The sequence below is a fragment of the Ostrea edulis genome, chromosome 6 (assembly GCF_947568905.1).
Source record: "Ostrea edulis chromosome 6, xbOstEdul1.1, whole genome shotgun sequence".
Classification (NCBI taxonomy): domain Eukaryota; kingdom Metazoa; phylum Mollusca; class Bivalvia; order Ostreida; family Ostreidae; genus Ostrea; species Ostrea edulis.
Genome location: NC_079169.1, coordinates 62396571 through 62419907, shown reverse-complemented (window position 1 = coordinate 62419907; position 23337 = coordinate 62396571). Strand labels below are relative to the sequence as shown.

The 23337-nt window shown below is 34.0% G+C and overlaps 1 protein-coding gene across 1 annotated transcript; it reads right to left on the bottom strand.

The window, feature by feature from the left end:
* Positions 1–1104: 1104 nt before the first annotated feature.
* On the bottom strand, positions 1105–23256 carry LOC125645634 (F-box only protein 47-like). Its single transcript, XM_048871268.2, has 10 exons — positions 23150–23256; positions 22511–22689; positions 22182–22361; positions 16790–16866; positions 16344–16527; positions 14217–14387; positions 13546–13704; positions 12664–12806; positions 9539–9698; positions 1105–5836 (listed from the first exon to the last, which is right to left on the bottom strand). The coding sequence occupies exons 1-10, from the start codon at positions 23212–23214 to the stop codon at positions 5736–5738; spliced, it is 1419 nt and encodes a 472-aa protein (XP_048727225.2). The 5' UTR covers positions 23215–23256; the 3' UTR covers positions 1105–5735.
* Positions 23257–23337: the final 81 nt, after the last annotated feature.

The window sequence follows — 23337 nt, the reverse complement described above, 5'->3', positions numbered from 1 at the left end:
GTTCAACATAACCAGTATATCTTAAACACCGTTTACCTGACCCAGTAAAGGTAACTCGGTTAAACTCAAGTGATATTTGGTAATTGTCCCAATGTAGTCTTTTACACGTTTTTTATGCCTGCCCCCCCCCCCCCCCCCCCCCCCCCCCAATATGAAAGGTCAAACTGGACATATTAAGATTTTGTCTGCTCAATATCTTGAGTATGCTTTGCTTGACAGACATCAAACTTAGTACACTGGTTCTACCTAAAGAATGGATTGATTGTATCTTGTTTAACGTCTCGCTCGAGAATTTTTCACTCATGATTGAGACGTAACCCAGACCGGTGCAGGACTTCAAATTCAGACCTATACTCGGCACTTAAGGCCATTGAGCAGTGAGGGTTCTTTGGTGTGCCACACCTATTGTGCCGTGGGACATCCGTTTTTCAGGTCATCTCTGAGGACCTGTGACATTCACACCTGATGTCGAGTATTTGACGATGGAACTGTCACTACCTGTTTTAATGACTTAGGTCTGTCATGGCCAGGATTCGAACCCTGGCCTTCCGCATGCGGGGTGAACGCTCTAATCCTCAGACCACCACGGCGGTACCTAAAAAATAGATGACCCATATCGATAAAACCTAGTACAAGTGGTCCTAGAGAGTGGATGACCTCTTGTTTTTCAAGATATTTTTTGCTCATTATCTTTAGATGCTTTGCTTGACAGATGTCAAACTTAGTACACTGGTTCTACTTAAAGGTCTTTTGAGGGTGGTGATATCCATCCTTCCTTCCATCTGTTCAGGGTATCCTTTTTCTATTTTCATTTCTCCATCACTTATCAAGCTGAAACTTGCTATGTAGCTTGTTTATGGGTCAGTCTAGATCATGTTGCAGTTTTAATCCATTTTGACCTCTTGCAGGAGTTTTGCCCCTTTATTGAAAATTAATGTTATATATGTGGAGGGTAAATAATTTGTCCAGCTAACTCCTTCCACAATTTTCAAGTGAGGACCTTGTTATACAGAGTGTTTTTATGGGCATTGAAGATGTGCATGTGACAAGAATTTGATTTTCCTTAATTTTTGAGGAAATTACAGGTTGTTGAACATAATCTGTTTTGAGGAAATAAATTAAATAAAGGACATGGTTTGTCCTTTTAACTCCTCAGTGTTGATGCTAGGACCTTTCCGGGCTCTAAAGCGTTATCCTTTCCACCTACAGTCACCATATCATACATATGGACTATCCATGGTATGAGGATGTTCCCTATCGATTTTGGGGTCAAAAGGTCAAAGGTCACGTGCACTGGACATCGAAGTAGCAATATGGTTTCCATTTAAATTCTTTAACAGCTTTTTTCATCGCATGGAGATGCTGTGTTCCTAGATAATCCATTTCTCCCTACAAACGAGAATACCCAAGGTTTGTCATGCCATTTGTTTTTTACACTCAGAAAAGAGGTAGTTTATACCTATTACCAACACCCTTTGGGAGATTGGGGTAAGCGGGGGGTATTCTTAGTGAGCATTGCTCACAGTACCTCTTGTTTTCTTTGGTGTTTAAAATATATACAGGTTGTTGAACTTTGTCAAATTTGGGGAAATATTTACTACACAGAACTCATGATGGCTGATACAAGTTACCCAATTTAAAGCAAAGTTCTACAAATCACGACTTAAAAAAAATGCCCTATATAAGCTTTTCACATGTATATTATGTACCATTTTTTGTACTCTTGTTCAAAATATATATTTACAAGGTATGAACTGAGATGTGAAGCATTGCAAATTCATACTCTCAAATGTATTTTCAATGAAATTTATTTCTTACCAAGGTAATTGTTCACAACTGCATATAATACATGAGGAAATCAATGGCTATCATTACAATTCGTAAAGATATCAAAGGCAAACACATTGGAAATGCAAGTATTTTAAATATCTAGATACACGAAGTATTTGGGGACAGGTACAAATGTAAGAGCATGTAGAAGACTTGATAAGTCTTGCCTTATAATAGATTCTTTTTTTACTTTGACCCAAGTACAGTTTAAATAAACATATTGGAAAAAAATATGGCAACACCAGCACTTTTCCCCACCTGAGCTACAAGCTCAAGTGTGCTTTTCTGATCCTCTTGTTGTTATGTAAACTTGATACATTTGCAACTTTTTTTCTAAAAGCACAGGGCCAATTTCAATCAAACTTGCTATAAAGCATCCTTGGGTAGAGAGGATTCAATATTGTTCAAGTGAAGGATCATTTTCAAATGAGAGATAGCAAAAATATTTTCCTCACGAGCAACAGTAATAAGTAATCATATTTAAAACCATAGCCCTTGGGGCTAGAATGGGGCTGCAATAGGGGATAAAAGTTTTATGTGCGTGTATATACAGGAAAATTCTAATTGAGAACAATGCCACCACAAGTAATATTTTAATACACAAGCATCCTCAGATAGTAGTATAGATTAAAGCTCAAATTAAGGTCCCAGTGGTTGGGTGGGGCCACAACAGGGGAACAAAGTCTGGATTTGAACTCTTTTGAGCACATTTGGGACACCATTGGTTCCCCAAGTTTGTCAAAGGACACTGCCAATCCAAACATTGAATGATCTGATGTAGGTATGCATCAGGAGTGGCAAGCTCTACAACAGCATCAAATACAACTTCAATCATTTGTTTTGTTTGTGACTTGACCCAAATTAATCCAAGAGTTCAGTTTACATATTTATTATAACAAGAGACCCATGGGCCACATTGGTCACCTTAGTCTGACATTGTTCAGCTGTTGTGATTTTCAGAAAGATTTTTTTTTATCAATCTCTATTCCCATGAAAATTTTGACCCTATATTGTGGCCTCAACCAAGCCCCAAAGGATCACATCATAACTGAAAAGGAATTAACACAATACAGAGATGCCTCAACACCAACATGATCTTGCTGTTCTGGATTAAACGAAGGTCAAAAGTCATGGTATATCTTGCCACAAGAAATCTATGTACAAAATAGTTCAAGAGATATTAAATGGATTAGGTTTTTATTAAAAGTAGTTCAAACTTCCAGGTCATTCAAGGTCGTACACCAAGTATAACAAGGTCTTGCAATAAAGAATCTATACACACAATTTGAAAGCTTTACCTTAAATAATTCAAGAAATATTGTTAGGTCAGGTTTTTAAGAAAGTAGGTCAAGGTCATAAAATCAAATAGTTATATCCAAAGTCTTGTCATAAAGAATCTATTTGCAAAATATGAAAGCCCTACCTTGAATAGTTATGCAGATATTTAACAAGTTTCGTTTTCTTAAAAGTAGGTCAGGTCACAAAGTCAAAGCTGGTCATAGTATGAAATGAAAGGTCTTGCTATAGAAATATCTATACAAAATATGAAATGTCTACCTTGAAATATTTCAGGAGTTATTGAATAAGTCTGAGATTTAAAAACTCAAAGGTCAAACTTCACACAATAAGGTCTTGTCATAAAGAATCTATATATACAAAATATGAAAGTATTTTGGTAAAATATATATATATATAGAGAGAGATATAGATATAATATGAAAGCCCTACCTTAAATAGTTCAAGATATAATGAATAGGTTAATTTTTTTTTAGGAAGTAGGTCAAATTCTAAAGATCAAATATTGATTGTGTACAAGGTCTTGCCATAAAAAATCTACATACAAATAATGAAAGCCCCACCTAATATATTTCCGAATATATTTAATAGGTTATGTTTTCTTAAAAGTAGGTCAAACTCCAACTTCAAGGTCATTATATGAAATGAAAAGTCTTGCCATGAAAAATATATGTACAAGATATTAAAAATCTTTCCATAAAGAATGTATAAATGTCCTTTGAAATTTTTTTGTTACCTATCCAAATCATTGTCGTCTTTGAAAAATTTATCCTTAGGCCTGAAATTATTGCAAAGTAATCTAGGACTCTAATAATGCCATCCATGGAAATGGTAGACCCATCTAAAATAATTGATTTGTCATCTGCATATTGAGATATCTTATATTCTTCTCCATCAACTGTTATGCCTTTAATATCTTTGTTTTTACATATTAAGAGAATACCAAGTATTTCAACACATAAAAGAAATTAGAGAGGAGATAGAGGATCCCCCTGCCTACAGCCCCATTCTGGACTGAAGTATTGTGACATTCCATTTTGAATGATACATGACTTTATTTGATTGTAAAATAATTTTATCCAGTTTTGAATAGAAATACCAAAATTGAATAAATTTCCACGAGACAGTATCGAGAGCCTTTTCAAAATCGGTAAGCTTCAGAAGCCCCGGTATTTGTTTGGATTCTGTATAATGCATAATATCATAAATTAATCTTAAATTCTCACTGATATATTTACCTTTAATAAATCCAGTTTGATCTGTATGTATTAATTTTTCTAGGAAAAGTTTTATTCTTTCTGCAATACACCCTGATGCTAGTTTATAGACAACATTCAAAAGAGAGATGGTCTCCAATTTTTGAGAAACTGTTTTGGTTTTCCAGTTTTCGGAACACAAGTGATCACCCCTAACTTGTTACATTCAGAAAAATTGTGCTTCTCAAAGGAGTTATTTATTGCTCAGGTAACAAAAGAACAGATATCTTTCCAGAAAAATTCACATGTGAATCCATCAGGGCCTGGGGTTTTATCATTTTTTAAAAAGATTGTTAAGCACCTCTTTCAGCATACAACACTTTGCTCCCCTACTGTGGCCCCACCCTAACCCCGGGGACCATGTTTTGCACAAATTTGGATCTATTCTTATCAGGAAGCTTCCATGTAAATTTCCACTTTCCTTGCGCATTGCTTTTTGAGAAGATTTTCCCTATATACTTGCATGTAAATCTTTGATCCCCCTACTGTGGCCCAATCTACCCCTGTGGGCCATGACTTTTACAGTTTGAATCTGCACCATGTCAGAAAGCTTTCATGCAAATTTGAACTTTTCTGGCCCAGTGGTTCTTGAGAGGAAGATGTTTAATTATTTTCCCAATATACTCGCATGTATAACTTTGATCCCTTATTATGACCCCATCCTAACACCAATACACCCATGGTTTTAAAACAAACTTGAATCTGTACTATATCAGGAAGCTTTCGTGTAAATTTGAACTTTTCTGGTCTAGTGGTTGAGAAGATTTTTAAATGACCCCACCCTATTTTTGCATTTCCGTGATTATCTCCCCTTTGGGGACATGGCCCTGTATTTGAATAAACTTGAATCCCCTTTACCAATGGATGATTTGAACCATGTTTGATTGAAATTGGCTTAGTGGTTCTGGAGAAGATGAAAATGTGAAATGTTTACAATGACGACGATGCCAACAGACAAATTTTGATCAGAGAAAGCTCACTTGATTTATCAGCTGCAAGTGTATGTCTTTGAGATATATGTATAATGATAATGCATTCTGGAAAAAACAGATTATGCTTGAACACAAATAGAAGAGGAAATATACATAATTTAATCACAAACATAATGAGTTGTAGTATTCCATGTACTCGGAGATGATTGATCTGCAACATATATAACTATCCTGTATCTTTTTCACTTAACAAAACTGTCAACAGTTATGGGTCTTCCTTTCTTTAGATGCTCCAATATTCAGACACTTTTACATATACATGTTGCACCTTTTAAAAAGAGTTAATTGCCTTTAAAAAACAGTCCTTCTACAAGTTCCAGAATCACAGCCAGTTCTCCTTGTGATCACTATCTTTAACAGCTCAAGTAGTTAGCATGTTCTTGAAAGCCAAGATGACCAATTTCTTTGTGAACTCTGAGAGGGCAGTAACCATGAAGAACATGTCATTTTCATGTCCATCCTCTGCAATAAATCAAAAAGCATTGCATGTTTACTTTAAATTTTAAAATATCAAGTATTCTAAAGTAAATACAATATATTATTTGGCCCCAATTCTGACTTTCATTTGAAACTACTTGTGTATAAATAACAGTAGCGTATGTCAAACAAAACATTCTCAAATTAGTAAGAAATGAAGGATTTACTATGTACAATATGACACAGATATGTACATTTCCCGCCATTTTCTTAAAGCTGTATGGTCCGAATTACAATATTTTTTTCCATCTCGTAAAAACGCTATTAAATCATCGCACGTATGTAGTTATGAGGCTGTACGACATATCATAAATTATTTCACCTGTTTAACCCAAATAATTTGATTTTAAATCGATGTTTACAATAACTGTGTCACTTTGCCATTTCAAGTGATAGTCACGTGACCTGATCATCGGTGGTTTTATCTGTGTAAAGCTGTGTAATTTGTTATAACAGTACCGTACCATAAGTTTAATAGAAATAAAAATATCAAATACCTCTTAGTAATTCGTTGTTTTATGCTCTCAGCCTTAAAACTAGACAGTTGCGTATGAGTTAATACATCATGTTGGGATTCCCCTGACGCGCATGGATCTATTTATAGACGTCTATTATGGGATGATTTATATATGTACCCACTATATTTATTTTCTAAATAATATTCGCACTGTTTTCTTTTACATGCAGATGTTTTCAAGCATGTAATTAAGGGAAAGTTAATAACTTTATAAAGTAATTAATCTGCTTTAAAGTAATTATGTACAAAAATAATACATGAACATCGGGTCATACAGCTTTAAAGATTGTCAAAGAACAGTCTGATTGAAACCAGCCCCCCTTCTCCTATCATCATCAGGACCACGATAGGAGAAGGGGGGCTAGTTTTAATCAGACTGGTCAAAGAATTGCCATTCAATTATCAAAGCTGTTCCATGATTGATTGATTATTGCTTAATGTCCCTCTCAAGAATATTTCACTCATATAGATCAGCGATTCTATAATCTATAACAATAATCTGTTCACTGGAGCCTCATTAATCCGGACACTTTAGTTCAGATGATTATGAATCAATCAGATAAATAAGTTGCACATGCTACATATTCAAAGAAGTATTTTAAAAATCACACTGAATTGCATATATTACATCTTCATATCAGTAATCAGTATTAATTATTACTTCGTTGGTGTGAAATATGAAATAAACATTAACAATTTGCTTTATCAAATAAATCATGATAATGTTAACATGTACATGCATAAAATTTTAAAGCACAAAAGTTAAATATTGATGTACTTGCTGTTTTTTTTTTTATAAAAGGATTACAAACAAATATACAAAACAATACATCACATGCAATAAAGCACTACATGTAATTCAAGTATAAATAAATGTTTATGTTTCATATTCTATAACTATCCAAGCCAATTTCTAAGGGGCAAAGCCATACAATTTTATTATTACAAACTTAACAACCACTTTTATCTGACCATGAAATATGAAATTTTAATTCACATATCCCCTTACCTTATAGATGTCCCATATACTGAATTTGACAAAAACTGACCACATACTTTTGGAGAAGTTGATTATGTTCAAATGTTAATGCATGTCAAACTTGACATAAATATAGGTATAGTGATTGCTCCTTCACCAAACGCTTAGCATTAAATTAGAAGTGAAAATCATGGGTCTTTTGGATATGACCTTAAAAACGGAGGTCCTGTGTTGCAGCAAGTGTTTGCCTGTTAAAGAACCCTAAAAGCTACTGCTCTGAGCCCTAGGTCAAAATTTGTGGTACTTCACCTACAACTGGAGAAGTCTCATTTAAGTGAAAAATTCTCATTGGGACAAAACAAACAATCAATCAATCAATAATGCATGTCTGACAATTTAAGGTAGCTCCACCCTCATGTGATGTCATAGGCTTTTTTGCAAAAATATTTTTGAGGAATTTTATTGACTGCTGGGTATAATAAAAATATCAGGCTTAAGTTTTACTAAACTTTTTATCTTCCAAAAAATATTCTGACTAAGAATTTCGTAAATTCTAGCTATCTTTAAGATATGACACCTCTGTTCTATTAAATAAAATGTGTTATTAAGAACTTCTTATTCAAATATATTGTATATACCCAGGGCAAAAACAGAATATTATAGAAGATCTTTCAGCATTTCAGGGAGCACAGTGTGGAATGCCTTGAGTCAAAATATAAGAAACTCAACGAGTGTTGCGTGTTTTAAGAGAAATTATCTTAGAGATTATCACCATACTTTTTAAGCTTCATTTTGTATTCTATTTATCTTACATTCATAATTATTTCTTAAGTTTATATGTATTCTACTTCTTTTAATCTGTGTTTATTTTACTAATATCTGTCTGTATGTATGTTATATGCAGGACCATATTGAAAACTAGCGTTATCGCTAAATATGTAATCCTGGATAAATAAAGGCTTTATTATTATTATTACTAAGAAGTTATTTTATTTAATAGAACAGAGGCGTGTTCATAAGAAGTTAAGAATTTGGTGATGACAGGGAGGTTGTATTAATTTCTCTCAATAGCATGAGGACATCCATTTTCATGAAAGAGAACACTTTAAGAAAAATATCTTAACTTAATAGGATAGACCATAGGCTATTGTAATGTTACCAAAAAGTTAATATTTTCAATATAATAATCAATTATCTATATGAAAAAATGTTATAAAGGGCAATAACTCTTATGCTGGCATTTTCTCTATTTGTACATCTATTATTCATGTACAGATTTTCCTGATATCCACAATTCATTTATCTATATCTATGTTTCAGGGGTTGAAAAAAAGTTTTCACATGCTCAAGTCTGGGACTTGAGGGGCAAATTTTTGCCGAGTCCAGGTTAAATTTAGCAATTTGTTATTGTTTTTATATTACATTATCAGATGGCTAAATAAGTCGCCAGTATTTACATTTTAATCTTTTTATTCGAATTGGCATCTTTGGCGATCTATCTCGATGGGCTGCATGCAAGAAAACAAAAACTATAGAGTTATGAACTTGTTTAGATATTTCATTCTGAAATGCAGTCATTTTTATTTTGGTTCATTAATCATGTATACAATAATAGGCAAGTCCCTTGGACTTTCGACATTTGTAATGGCATTGCCGAGTCCAAATACGGAATTTACTAGTCCCAGACTTTGTGCTCAAAGAATTTTTAACCCCTGCTGTTTATGTATGTCTGACATCTTTAAAAGACAGTAACATGTATATTTTCTTTGGTTATTGATTAAAATAAACTATTAAGACGTGGAAATTAATAAATTTTTTCTACTTTGAACCATTAATATTGTTAAGTTACACAAGGATGGAGCAATATACCTTAAAGGACAACAACAGACAAATACATATACCAATTGCAATACTTGTCAGCTTGTGTTACCTAAAAATACAACTAATCATATGTCCTTTCTGTATTTATACAATGCACAATAAAAATTGCCAATCTACACAAATTCAGTTGACCATTGAAATTCAACAGGAAACCAAATAACTATGATAAGTGCAAAAACCCTTTGATGGTCAACACTTTTTTTCTCTAGATGGCTTGCTTGCCCTTCCAATGATCTTACGCATTTTACGTTTCCAATGGGTTAAATTGGTATTAAAATGGCTGTACATTCCATATAAGTCATCCATATACCTTGATCTGAGAATTCATGTATATCCAAAATAAGTTCCCTAAACATGTCCATCAAACTGTTGAAGTACTGCAGTCTATCTTTTGGCTTGTCCATGGCTCCAATGATGTTCTTTATCATTCCAAGGACATATGATAAACTAAAACTGTTCTTCACACAAACCTGTACAAAAAAACCTTAGATAATTGTAAGACACCTGTATTCTGTAAGTTTGTTATACGCCTATATTATCATTATAAATTACAGATGACCCTTGAGGCTCACACTTTGATCTCTCTAAGTTCTCAATCTCTTCGAGTGAAACATGGTCAAGATTTTTCTCTCTATATAACTAAGCATATATTTATTCTCGATCTCTTAAATATTTTATCTCTTTAAGTTCTCTTGCAGTGAAATTTGGGTCCCAAAAAATATATTTCATTGTTTTTCACTCTTGATCTCTCAAAAGTGGTGGCTCATGGGTGTACACAGCATCACTTATGGTTATTTCCATTTGGACCTTACCTGGACAATGTTGAATGCAAGGGGGGGGGGGGGGGGGGGGGGGGGGGGGTAGCTCAGCTGTATTAATTAGGTGCTTTTATAGGTGACACATCACTTTTCTTGTGGGGTGGATAGTTAATTGGTCAGTTTAACCCTCATCTACTTTGTTTTCATTGAGACGATAATTTTGATTATATAATTTAGAGACATGCCAAGGAATCATCATTATTTATTTATAGAAAATTTGTGCTTTGCATAAAGTGACAGGAAATTGTGACGATTGTGCGGTGGATTATGCTCCATGAAGTTAATAACTGCGAAACATTGTTATGGACAAGAAATTTGTCTCGTAAATGTACATCTATTTTAACATGAGAAAAACAAACTTTCAAAAATCTTTTTATCTATGTAAAATAAATTTCTGTGTTCTTAAAATCAAGTCAATTAATTTACCAAAAAATATGAAGAACAACGTGTCAAAACAATGTCAGGAGGTTGTAAATATGCACTTTGGTTGCTATAAAATCTGAACCATAATGGTCAGACCTATAATTTCTGGATTTGACTCAAATTTCGATCTCTCAAACTCTCAAAGTTTTATCGAGGTCCCTTGGACTTCGAGTTATTGAGACCCCTGTGGATATCGACCTGGATAGCTCAGTGGTTACAGCACCTGAGTAATATTGCAGGGGATTTAGGTTATATTCCTGGTCCTGCCGAAAATTTTCTCTTTTATATATATATATATTATATCTACAAAGTGTTTAGAGTTTTTTTTATATTTTACTTCGAAAAAAGAGACTTATATATATATATATAATATAAGACTCTTAAGTGCGATGGTCGCTCCAAAATGTGATGGTCATGCCAAGTGCGATGATCTGCACCAAAGTTTGATGGTTTGTTAACGTTATGGACGCCAAAGTCTGATCATGTGGGGTTCGGGGCTTGTGATGTCACGTTATTGTGACATCGTTCTTAACGTCTGTCAAAATGAAACCGACGAAATGCTAACAATGACATCACAGCCTACTGTACTAGGTTTACGATATGTGGTGAAGTATGAAGCGCGAGCTTGGAGGACTTGCGTACTAAGGCTAATAAAATGCAACGTCAGTTAGCCCCAATGAAGGTCACTCCATCGCACTTTGGCTCATCAGTATGTACCATCGGACTTTGTCATGTCGACACCATCACACTATGGCACATTCATTTCACACCATCACACTTTGGCGTGTCAGACCATCGCACTTTGGTGCATGAGTGTAGACCATCGCACTTTGGCGTGTCACAACGTCTAGTAATTAATGCAAAGGTCTCGGGTTCAATTCCCAGTCCATCCCAAAATGTTCTCCTTCCTATGATATCAAATGATATTTTTGCATTGTACAGTACTTTCTTAAGGATATAAGCTGCAGTGAATGAAGAACAAACATGTGAGTGTTCATGATAATTACATGTATTATGAAAAGATAGATGCATCAATTTTCTTGATTTCCATTGTCTGAAAATTCCCTAAGAAATTAGTTATATATACATGTATTTATAAATTATAACTACTTTTTGCCAACATTTCAACAAATATGTTAAATATACAGATAATCGATCTATATACACATAAATTAAGTAAAATGTCAAGAAGAAACTGTGTTTTCTAATGTTTCCTATCATTTTTAATTTTTAAAAGATTAGATAATTTCAACAAGAATATGGGATGTGCATGTATCAATCAAGATGATCGAACTCCATACATGTACCTCTGGTATTAATCAGGTACAAACCAATTTATAATTTGATCTCTGTCGATTAGTTATTAAATTAATTTTAGATCAGTAGGATCAATGTGAACAGTACCAGTACCAGTGATTTATTGAGGTTCTTTTTACTACCAATTGAGGGTACCTTTCCCGCTTTGACAATAAATGAATACTTTCCCTCCTAAGTAAAAATTTTCCTTCAGTTGTAGAAATTACACAAAACAGTACGAGAATTTTAACAAAAATCATTTTTATATATTCTATTAGCCATTTTCCAAAAATATTGAAGTCTTACAATATATAGAAAGTAATTAGTAATCAATCAATTTATATATATATATCTGTTTTGAGAAATTATAATCTGAAGATGCCCCCCCCCCCCTTTATCCTCCTCCTCTAATTCCCCTTGTATATGAAATGGGTAGTAAAATCTAAAAGCTGAATAAAACCCGGAGAACCTACTTTGCGTATTGATTACAGCATTCAATGTTCAAATCAAGATAATAAAGCACATGCAGTGCTAATACCATCCTGTATGTAGGTCTGTTTATTTATTGTGAAAATGTTTTTAATACATGACTTATTATAGTTCTAATCTAATTAACATTAACTGTTTTGAGTCCGCTACTGCATGCTTCTTTTCAGAAGTGAAAGTGTAAAAATTAAGCATGCTAGTCATGCATTTATTTTGTTTTATTGTGAAATGGTAGTCCTTGCACATTACATTAAATAATTTGTGGTACGAATAAGAACTATCTATTAATATTTGAGATAAAATATCACTAAATATTCAAGTTCTCTGTAAACCAGCTAGCCTAATCTGGATGTTTTCATTCAATATAACATTTATAATTTATGATTGAATTTCTGTAAAGAGTATTATTTACCACACAAAAGGATGTAGTCATAATGGCGAGTTCTGTAGTTCTTCCATTAATAGCTTTGCTCATCAACATTTTGGAGGTAATTACATCACCACAAAGGATCAACATGTGTGCCACATTCTCTGCTTGCCATTCATCAGGAGAACCTTCAGATTTAAGGAGGTGTATATTAGAGGTGTAACAATACAGAGATACACTGATCGCAAGGCCTCACGATATGACCGTATCGTATCGGCAGGTATATATCGTGATGCTGTACGAGTTCATTTTTATTGACTTACTTTAAAAATCTACGTATGACCTAACAAATTGTTAACATTTAAAAATGGTGGAAAACAAGGTAATTTTATCAATTTGAATTGTGTACTAGGGTACACATTGTGCAGTATTCTTTAAACTGAGTTAATTGATTTTCACATTACATTGTATCATAAAATACCAGTTATGAAATTTTGTTCTAGTCAATATTTTATCAATTTGAATTGTCTAGTTTGTTTTAATAAACTTGGTAGACTGTTGATGAGATGTTTATTCTATAAATTCTAATGCTGTGGAGGTAAAAAACACAACAATATGTAAAGATTATCAGTTTATTCAATCATTGACTACTGTATTGTGATACATGTATCACATGACCGTATCGTGATACGTATTGTATCGTGAGGTGGCTGGCAATACTCAGGCCTATAGTGTAATACATTCTTTATGTCTTTACCTTTGTCACATACAATATGTCATTATATCTTCCTAATTGCTTCATTCAAATTTAGATAATATTCATGTACATGTATATAAAATTCAAGCTATCAATTTAAAAAAAAAAAAAAAAGATTCTTCAATATTCACTGAATCAATGAAAATACTAATAAAATATATAAATCATACTTGTGAGTTCATCCAGAACACTAATGATGTCATCTTCTGTCCACTCCTGCCGGTTGCCATGGAGAATCTGTAAAGCATTGGCTAACTCTCCAAAATATTTAGCAGATTGTTCTGGACTAACAGGTGTATTCTTACAAAACTCAAACCACTGGATTTCTCCTGTAATGTCATTAATGATAGAATAATTTCAATCATGGGAAATATCACAATAAATGTTCGCTAGTGCATAGTCCTAAGTATAATATTGCTGACTGTACTTCATGATACAATACACATGCACCATGATATGAATTAACACATGATATGATGTGTATCACAATAGAATTTTGATGACTTTCAAGATTTCTTAGATTTCTAATGTTTGTTTTGAAGTGGTCAGTATAATACTTCCAAGATAAAAATCGCATGGGGTAGAAACACTTTTAAACTTATGCAACACCCAGAATCAGAACAGATTAATGGCAAAAAAATAACTTAATTACTGCTGTATCATACTGATGATCAATTGCACGATCAATTGAGTTGATATATTGCCATATCGTTACATCTCTACAGTGCAGTTGATGATGTTAAATTATCAGCAATGAACTGAATGTGTGTGAATCTATCATAATCACTTCTTTTGAATAGGTTAATTTTCAAAATCTTGACAAAATTAAAATTTCCTATACCATTATACTCTGGGCCATACAACATGAATAAAAATCTTGCTTGGTGAACCATTGGCCAAGGCTTCAGGATTCTTCCCAACCAGAAAGCTCGATCAACAACTGACTGACAATGGTCCAGGACTACTTTTCGGAAAAAAGTCCTTATGTGATTCTCAATCTGCATATGGGTACCTACAATGACATATATAATATGTAATTACAAATTCTATACTAGTGTGATTAGCAGAGAAAAAAAAATCAAAACTGTAAAATGTGCTATTAATTACTATGACAATATTGGTCCCATCCTAGCTGGAACCAAAACCCCTACCCCTTAGATCATGACATTTTTTATTTGGTAGAGGGCTATCTGCTCCTTCTAAATATCCATTTGGTTTCAATTCAGTATCAATAGCATTAAAAATGTTATTTTTAAAAATGTTTTACACATGTAAACTACTATATGCAAAATTTGACCCATATAATTATGCATATATAGCTTTCCTTACAGATGTGTTGTTGTAAAGATTTTTGAAAAGTGGTAAATTTTTGGCAGTTTTTGCCCCATGCACCCCTAAGGAATTCAGAAATTTACAATGTATATCCTCCTTGTCCCTAAGATGCTTCAAACCAAATTTGTAAAGAAATGGAAGGGGAGGGTAGTTAAAATGTTCATTTGTTAACAGACACATTTAATCACCCCGATGACCATTTTTTCTTCATCCCAGTACGAAATACGTACATGATTTTGTTAAATGAGTACCTGGTCCTTCTAAATATCTATTTAATCTTAATTCAGTATCAACAGCATTAAAGACAATGTTATTTAAATGTTTTACACAATATAACATTACAAACCAAGTTTGGTCCCACCTTGGAGTCAGAACCTCTACGTACCCTGGGAATCATGAAGTTTACAATTTCAGTAGAGGCCGGCCTTCCTGCTCTACATGACTATGCATTTAGGTTTTCTTACAAATGTGCAGTTGTAAAGAAGATTTATGAAAACTGGTTAATTTTTGGCATTTTGGCAGGTTTTGCCTGCCATAAGGGTGCAAGAGTCATGAAATTTACAATTTATGCCCCCCCCCCCCCCCCCCTCCCCCTTGTCCCAAAAATGCTTCGTACAAAAAATTTGAAAAGAATTGAAATTGTAGTTATCATGAAGTTAAAAATTCTAATACACACATTTAATCACGATGGCCATTTTGTTCCAACAATGTCCCAAAAATGCTTTATAGTTTATAGAAAATCAGCAGGCAGATGGATGACAGATATAATACCAACACATAAGGCCAGTTAATTACTTGGTTGGTTTACAAAATTTTTTAAAGGATCAGTCGGAATAAGAATTAAATGTAACCGCAAATTTTCTGAATAATTTTTGCAATATCAGTCAAGATTTTAACAAAACTGAATCTGCACTTTGTCAGGAAGCTTTCATACATGTAAATGTAAACTTTTCTGGCCCAGTGGTTCTTGAGAAGATTTTCCCTATATAATTGTATGTAAAACTTTGATCCCCTATTGTGGCCCCCATCCTACCCCTGGGGTCCATGATTTAACAAACCCAAATCTTCACTATGTCAGGATTAAGCTTTCATGTCAATTTGTACTTTCCTGGCCCTGTGGTTCTTGAGAAGATTTTGAAAGATTTCCCCTATATATTTGCATGTAAAACTGTGATCCCCTATTGTGGCCCCACCCTACCCCCGGGGATCATGATTTTTATCAAACTTGAATTTGCACTATGTCTGAGGCAGCTTTCATGTAAATTTCAGCTCTTCTGGCCCAGTGGCTCTTGAGAAGACTTTTAAATGACTACCCTATTTTTACAGTTTTGTAATTATCTCCCCTTTGAAGGGGGCATGGCCCTTCATTTGAACAAAATTGAAAGCCCTTTATCCAAGGATGCTATTTGCTAAGTTTGGTGGAAATTGGCCCAGTGGTTCTGGAGAAGAAGTCAAAAATGTAAAAAGTTTACAGACGGACTAACAACAGGCGATGAGAAAAGCTCAATTGAGCTAAAAAAAAAAAAATCAGAAGCAAATCCGTAAACCAACCAAAAAAAATTGTTGCCTATTCATTTCCTCTGTTCTGTGAACAGTAGAGCTAAAAAAATTACAGCAATTTTAAAAGAGTAGGTACCTGGTTTAGAGTTCATAACAAGTCTGACTTTTTTCAGTATAAATGTATGATGGCTTATTGCATCATAGGTCCTTTGACACTCTGAATCATCCCATCCAGCTATCACAGTATGTAGGAATTTCCCAAAGCAGGTTAGTGACAAGCATTGGGAGAAATTATCACAGTAAGCATTATTGCACATCATCTGTTAAAAGACAATTCCATAAATCAATATCCAACACACGACATTTTGCAAGAGAAGCAGTTAAAGCCAAAGTCTACAAAGTTCCATAAACTGTATTCAGATTCCTAACATGTAGTATAGAGTCAACAGTTAGTGTGTTTCTAGTTCAGAGAAAGCATCTTCATGAATAAAGCTTTCACTTTTTATTTGTGCATTTAACCACACATCTCAACAGCATACAAATTCTATATTTTGTTTGTATGATGATCAAATTGAAACAAACCTTAGTCAAAATTTCATTCACAAACTTGAGTCTGTCTCTTGTAGGATAAAGGCAAGTTGACCTTTTCGTTAGAAGACCTATAAAATAATGTTATGTACAATATGGTCATTAATATCTGTCACATACAATGATGAATAAATCATAAAATGTGTTTTACTGATTACACAGATTTACAATAGTACTGCAAATGGTACGTCATACACCCTTGGACATGCAGTGATGACAATTAAAATTTCAGTGTACTATTTGTATCCAAAATGAGAAAAAGTTCAGGAAACTATTTGACCTACTTTTAGCCATAATGTAGGACACAGTGCACCAATTAAACTGAAATGCACACAAAATCTGCATTTCTCTGAGAGGAAGGTTGTGACTACATTTCAGGGCAATACCTGTATCCATATAAATGCAAAAAAAAAATCTGGAAAACTGTTTGATCTACTTTTAGCCCTTAAGTAGGTCACAGTGCATCAATCCAGCTGAAATGTAACTGAACTTGTATTCCTCTGAGAGGAAGCTTGTGATTACATTTCAGGGAAATATTTATCCGTAATGAAAAAAGTTTGGAAAACTGTTTGACCTACTTTAAGCCCTAAAGTAGGTCACGATGCATCAATCCCATTGAAATGCTGCAAATTCACTCTTGCGCTTCTTGAGGGAAAACTGACAACATTTCAGGGTTATACCTGTATATCCATAACAAATAAAAAATGTGGAGAACTGTTTAACCTACTTTTAGCCCTAAAGTAGGTCATGGTGCACCAATCCAACTGAAATGCAAACTCACTCTTATGCGTCTTGAGGGAGAAATTGTGACCAAATCTTAACACCGTACATGCATCTGTTACCAAAAAAAGTCCAGAAAACAAGACATCCATGGACACATGGACGGACATTGCCATAACATAATACATGTACCTCCCACCTAACAAGTGTATAAAAATTGAGAGAAAGGGAGAGAAAATAACCATGTATCAATATTAACAATGTTTTATCAAAAACAAAAACAACAAGAGGTACTGTGAGCAATGCTCACTAAGAATACCCCCCGCTTACCCCAATCTCCCAAAGGGTGTTGGTAATAGGTATAAACTACCTCTTTTCTGAGTGTAAAAAACAAATGTTATGACAAACCAAACCATATTGCTACTTCGATGTCCAGTGCGTGTGACCTTTGACCTTTTGACCCCAAAATAATAAAATCGATAGGAAACATCTTCATCCCATGGGTAGTCTATATGTATGATATGGTGACTGTAGGTGGAAAGTATAATGCTTTAGAGCCCGGAAACCATATTGCTACTTCGATGTCCAGTGCGCTTGACCTTTGGACCCCAGAATCGATAGGGAACAGCTTCATCCCATGGGTAGTCCATATATATGATATGGTGACTGTAGGTGGAAAGGATAACGCTTTAGAGCCCGGAAACCATATTGCTACTTCAATGTCCAGTGCGCTTGACCTTTGGACCCCAAAATCAATACGGAACATCTTGTTCATCCCATGGGTAGTCCATATATATGACATGGTGACAGTAGGTGGAAAGGATAATGCTTTAGAGCCCGGAAACCATTGCGTCTACAGACGGACGGACAGACGGACAACCCGATCCAGTATACCCCCCCCCCCCCCCAAACTTGTTGCGGGGGGTATAAAAATACATTAATTATCTAAAGGGTGCAAAATGGTGACTCACTATACTTCATCCCATAAATATTTAGATGTGATCTACCTGTATATAGATTCTATATCTGAACAAGAACATGAATACAGTACATAATATGCCTGTGAAAGCTTTTTCTCAAACATAATTTGTAGAAATTTGCTTCAGGTAGTATCAGCCATCACCAGGCTGTGACACTACACTGCACTTTCTTTGTATCACATGAATAAAAGATCCTAGCATAAAAACTGTGACAGGAGAAAGATAGACAATTAAACTAAGAGATCTGTGTGCAAAATATTCCCCAAATTTGACCTAATTCAACAACCTGTAAATATAAACATCAAAGAAAAATAAAGTTGTTGTCGAGAATCAAAATCCTTGCACTATGCACATCTTCAAGTTATCTATAATGCAAAACATTCTATACAATTTCACGTTGGAAAATTTTGTGTTTAATAACACAACAACCAAATAGGTTCTTATCCTTATTTTTGTGCTTGGATTTTGCACTGATATTTTGGTGAAACACACGGATGGTACAGTCTGTACCAAAATACTGTCGTTTACAAACCAACGGACTTCCGCGTGTCACTTCATCACACTTTGGCACATTAGTATGCACCATTGGACTTTGTCGTGTCGAAACCATTGTATTATGGCGCATTTGTTTCACACCATCGCACTTTGGCGTGTCAGACCATCGCACTTTGATGCATGAGTGTGGACCATCGCACTTTGACGTGTTACACCATCGGGGTTTGGCGCAGATCATCGCACTTTGGAGTACCATCGCACTTTGGAGTCCTACATATGTAATTAAACATTAAATGATATGACTAATTTGGACACATCCTAGAGTCAAAACCCTGAGGTTGTGAAATTCACCATTTTCTTTTTTTTGTGCACCCTTCTCTGCTTTTCCTAATAATGCCTTTAGTTTTTATACTGCATAGGCATACTTAAAGATTAGTCGATCCTTCATATCATAAAGACAATACTCACTATAATAAATTTGGCTCGACCCTGAAACCAAAATCTTACCCTCCTGGGATCAAGCAATTTACAATTTTGGTAAAGGACTACGTACCTACTTCTTCTAAATATCCATTAGTTTAAATTTAGCACCAATAGCATTAAAGCAGATCTACATGTATCATTTACATGTTTGGCACATATACACTATAAATATATATCAAGTTTGGCCCTGCCCTGGAATCAGAACCTCTACCCCAGGGATCATGAAATTTACAATTTTGGTAGAGGTCTTCCTTCTCTACACCATTTAGTATATGCATTTAGTATATGCAGTTGTAGAGAAGATTTTTGAAAATTGGTAATTTTTTGGGGACAGTTTTTGCCTCATCCCTAAGACCCCAGGGTTACAGAAGTCCTAAAATTTACAATTTATGTTCCCCTAAGTGTCCCAAAAATGCTTCATTCCAAAATTTGAAAAGAATTGGAATGGTAGTTATCTAGAAGAATTTAAAAATGTTCATTATTAAACACATTTAATCAATGACTATTTTGGTGCCATCCCAATACCAAAACCCCTACTCCTGGGATCATGAAATTTACAATTTTAGTAAAGGGCGACCTGTTCAGTCTAAATATATATTTTGTTTTGATTAACAATGATATTAAAGATATTTTTTCAAATGTTTTACACATTTAATATATACTCTATATACTAAGTTTGACCCCACCCTGGAGTCAGAACTTTTATCCCAGAGATAATAAAATTTACACATTTTGGAAGAAGTCTTCCAGCTCAACATCACCATGCATTTAGTTTTTCTTAAAGATATGCAGTTGTTGAGAATAGTGATGAAACGATTGTCGCCGACAATCAATTGTTTTTGGCTCTTCAATTCCAATTATCCATTCTATTTTTCATAATCGATTGTCGCCTGTACACTTATTAATATCTAATCCCGAGATTCATCTGACTGTTAATCTCACTTTTATATCGAGACAAGTGCAGGGGAGAGTCAGAGTGGACTCCACATTGAAAAGTAGGCATTCATTGACACCAGCTTATGAGTGTGTATGCTGCACATATATATCCATAAAATTAAATAGAAATAACCCCAAAAATAATAAAGATTTATTAACTTCATGTAAATACCGATTATAATCGATCATTGATCAATACAGTTCTTCTGATTTATATCAATTATGTAATTTTTCCAATTTGTCAACACTAGTTGAGAAGATTTTTAAAATTGGTCAATATTTGGCAGTTTTTTCCCACCCCTAAGGAATCCTGAAATTTACAATTTATGTTTCCCTGGCATCCCAGAGATGCTTCACACCAAATTTGAAAAGTATGGTAGATATAAAAAAAAGTTAAATTTTTAACGCAGTCAATGCAAAATGGACAACAACAGACACAGACCAAATGCAATAGATGAACTGAGTTTTTTACTCAGGTGACCTAAAAATCAAATTCCTTGCTACATGCCTTCAATACCCACACACACACTCTGTAATACAAGAAGGTCCTCACCTGAAAATTGTGGGAGGAGTTAGCTGGACAAATTATGTACCCTACATATAACATTAAAGGGATATGGACATGATTTGAACTGAAAATTTTCAATTTTTCTAATTTTTAATGTTTAGAATGCTTATCTACGGTATTACTAATGATCAGCAAAAATTTGAATGTCAGTATTCAAGGTACATGGGAGATACAGAGGTTGCAAGTCCTCGTAATGTAAACAAGGCTCGTGCCATGTTTTTGTTTACGTATGTTAAATAAACTTGTAAAAGTTTTGTTTAAAGCAGATTTTTTCAATTTATAAGTGAATTCTTAACACAATTCAATATTTTCTAGTGTTTGGCACATCTCATTTTGTTTTAAACATGCTATTTTCTATTAAACAGTCTAATGTAAACAAAAGCATGGCATGAGCCTTGTTTACATAACAAAGAATACGGAACTTTTGGGATGTGCCGGAACGACCGATTATATTTGACGTTTATACACCAGTCATGTGATAATAATTAACCATTGTAGGGCAAAGTTGATATTGATACAAATAGTGTTGCGCTAGCAGATGGTTCGTAAAGAGCTATGCACAGTCCTACGATGATGACCCAAGTCACTATTGGTGCTTAGTACCAAGATGTAAATTAGATGGAAGGGAAAAGGCGCATTTAGACGTGTATCATTGGATGCAAGACGTGAAGTTTACCAATATCCTCAAGATATTCCCTAGATTTATTGCACTTGCCAACTCACATAATTTAATCAAATTAATTTCCTATAAAATGGTTGTTGTGATTCCTTTCTTTCAAAGATAGCATTTAGATGCAGGAATTTCATAGCAATTGAAGTATTCCATGCTTGTTTACTTAGTTGTTTTTGTAATCCGGAAGTGACATGCCCTAATAAAAATGGAAAAATAAAATTTGAAAATTTTCAGCTCAAATCGTGTCCATGCCCCATTAAATCTCAATTAAAGGGGCAAAACTTTTGCAAGAGTGGTCAAAGTGGATCAAGATTAAAACATGATCTAAAGTGACCCACAAAGAGTTTCATGCAGCTTGATAGCTGTGACAGAGAAATTAAAATAGAAACAGAAAACTCCCAATGGATGGATGGATGGACAAACAGACATCACTGTACCATAATACGTCCAGTCTAAAGATGGGCATATAAAAATGTCTAATACTTTTTATCTTTAAAGACTTCATGTTGTTGAATGTTTGTACAGCCTTACCTAGTCTGTGAAATGTGTCAAGATAACATTTCTGTTCATGATCAGGTAAAATCTGGATATTTTTTGAAAAATGGAGTCTTTGCAGAAGATCTCTTGGAAAAAGAGGCATGAGAACCCTATACCCCTCTATCAAATTTCTCATTGCTTTTGATGTAATGGTCAAAATACTTAAATCATCAACTAAAAAAAAAATCATAAATATATGTACATGTAATTGAATAAAATTAAAGTTCATTAGTTTCTAAAAATATCAAGCTTCTTTATAATAAAAACAATTATATCCTGTAAATATTAATGAAATGAATTGTGTTCATGTATATATATTTTACTTGTGAGGTATCGTAGAATAAGGAACTTCAACTCAAGTGGAAGAACACTAAAATGTCCTAGTGATCCCAATTCCATTCTCACTGTTGATTCAGATTTCTCTTTTGTCTCCAGTCTGTGGGACCGTCTGAGTTTCTTGCATTGTAGAAAGGCTTTTATGTCCATTACAGATGACCTCAGTCTACAATTCATATATTCTATGGAAATATTCTTTTTTAAGCTTAAACTAAGAGAGAAAGTTGACAGTTTTACATCATAATTTGCAGATGAGAAAGGAGTTCATTAGGGTTTAAAATATTAGCAATTTTATTGACAAAGATATCACTCCACTAGAGTTATTACACATAGGCCTACACAGTACCAAACAATTTAGTATATATTGTGTATTTAACAACACAAATCTGGTAAAATTTGTTTCAGATTGGTAAAATATTTATAACTTTTCCCCCACATACTTAAACTGTTGTATATAAAACTTTCAACAAAATCACAAAAATTTCTGATAAGTTTTCAAAACTTCATAGAAACAGTTCGTATTTTCAAGTTACATATTATAAATAATTCAAATACGAATAAACTTTATCATAAAGAACATATAACATACGATGTTAAAGAGGACATTCTTAAAAAAGAGTACTCACCGTTTCATCTGTGATGTTTGATCGTTTGCTTTGTACAGCTCAACTAATGCAAACGTCGTCTGCATTCGTCGAGCTTGTTTCGCGGGAACTGTCGTCTGCGAGGGAGACGATTAGGGATATAGGGGTGACAATATATTAAATCAGTATTGAATTAGGATGTATTAAATAACCCAATGTGACATTTTTTG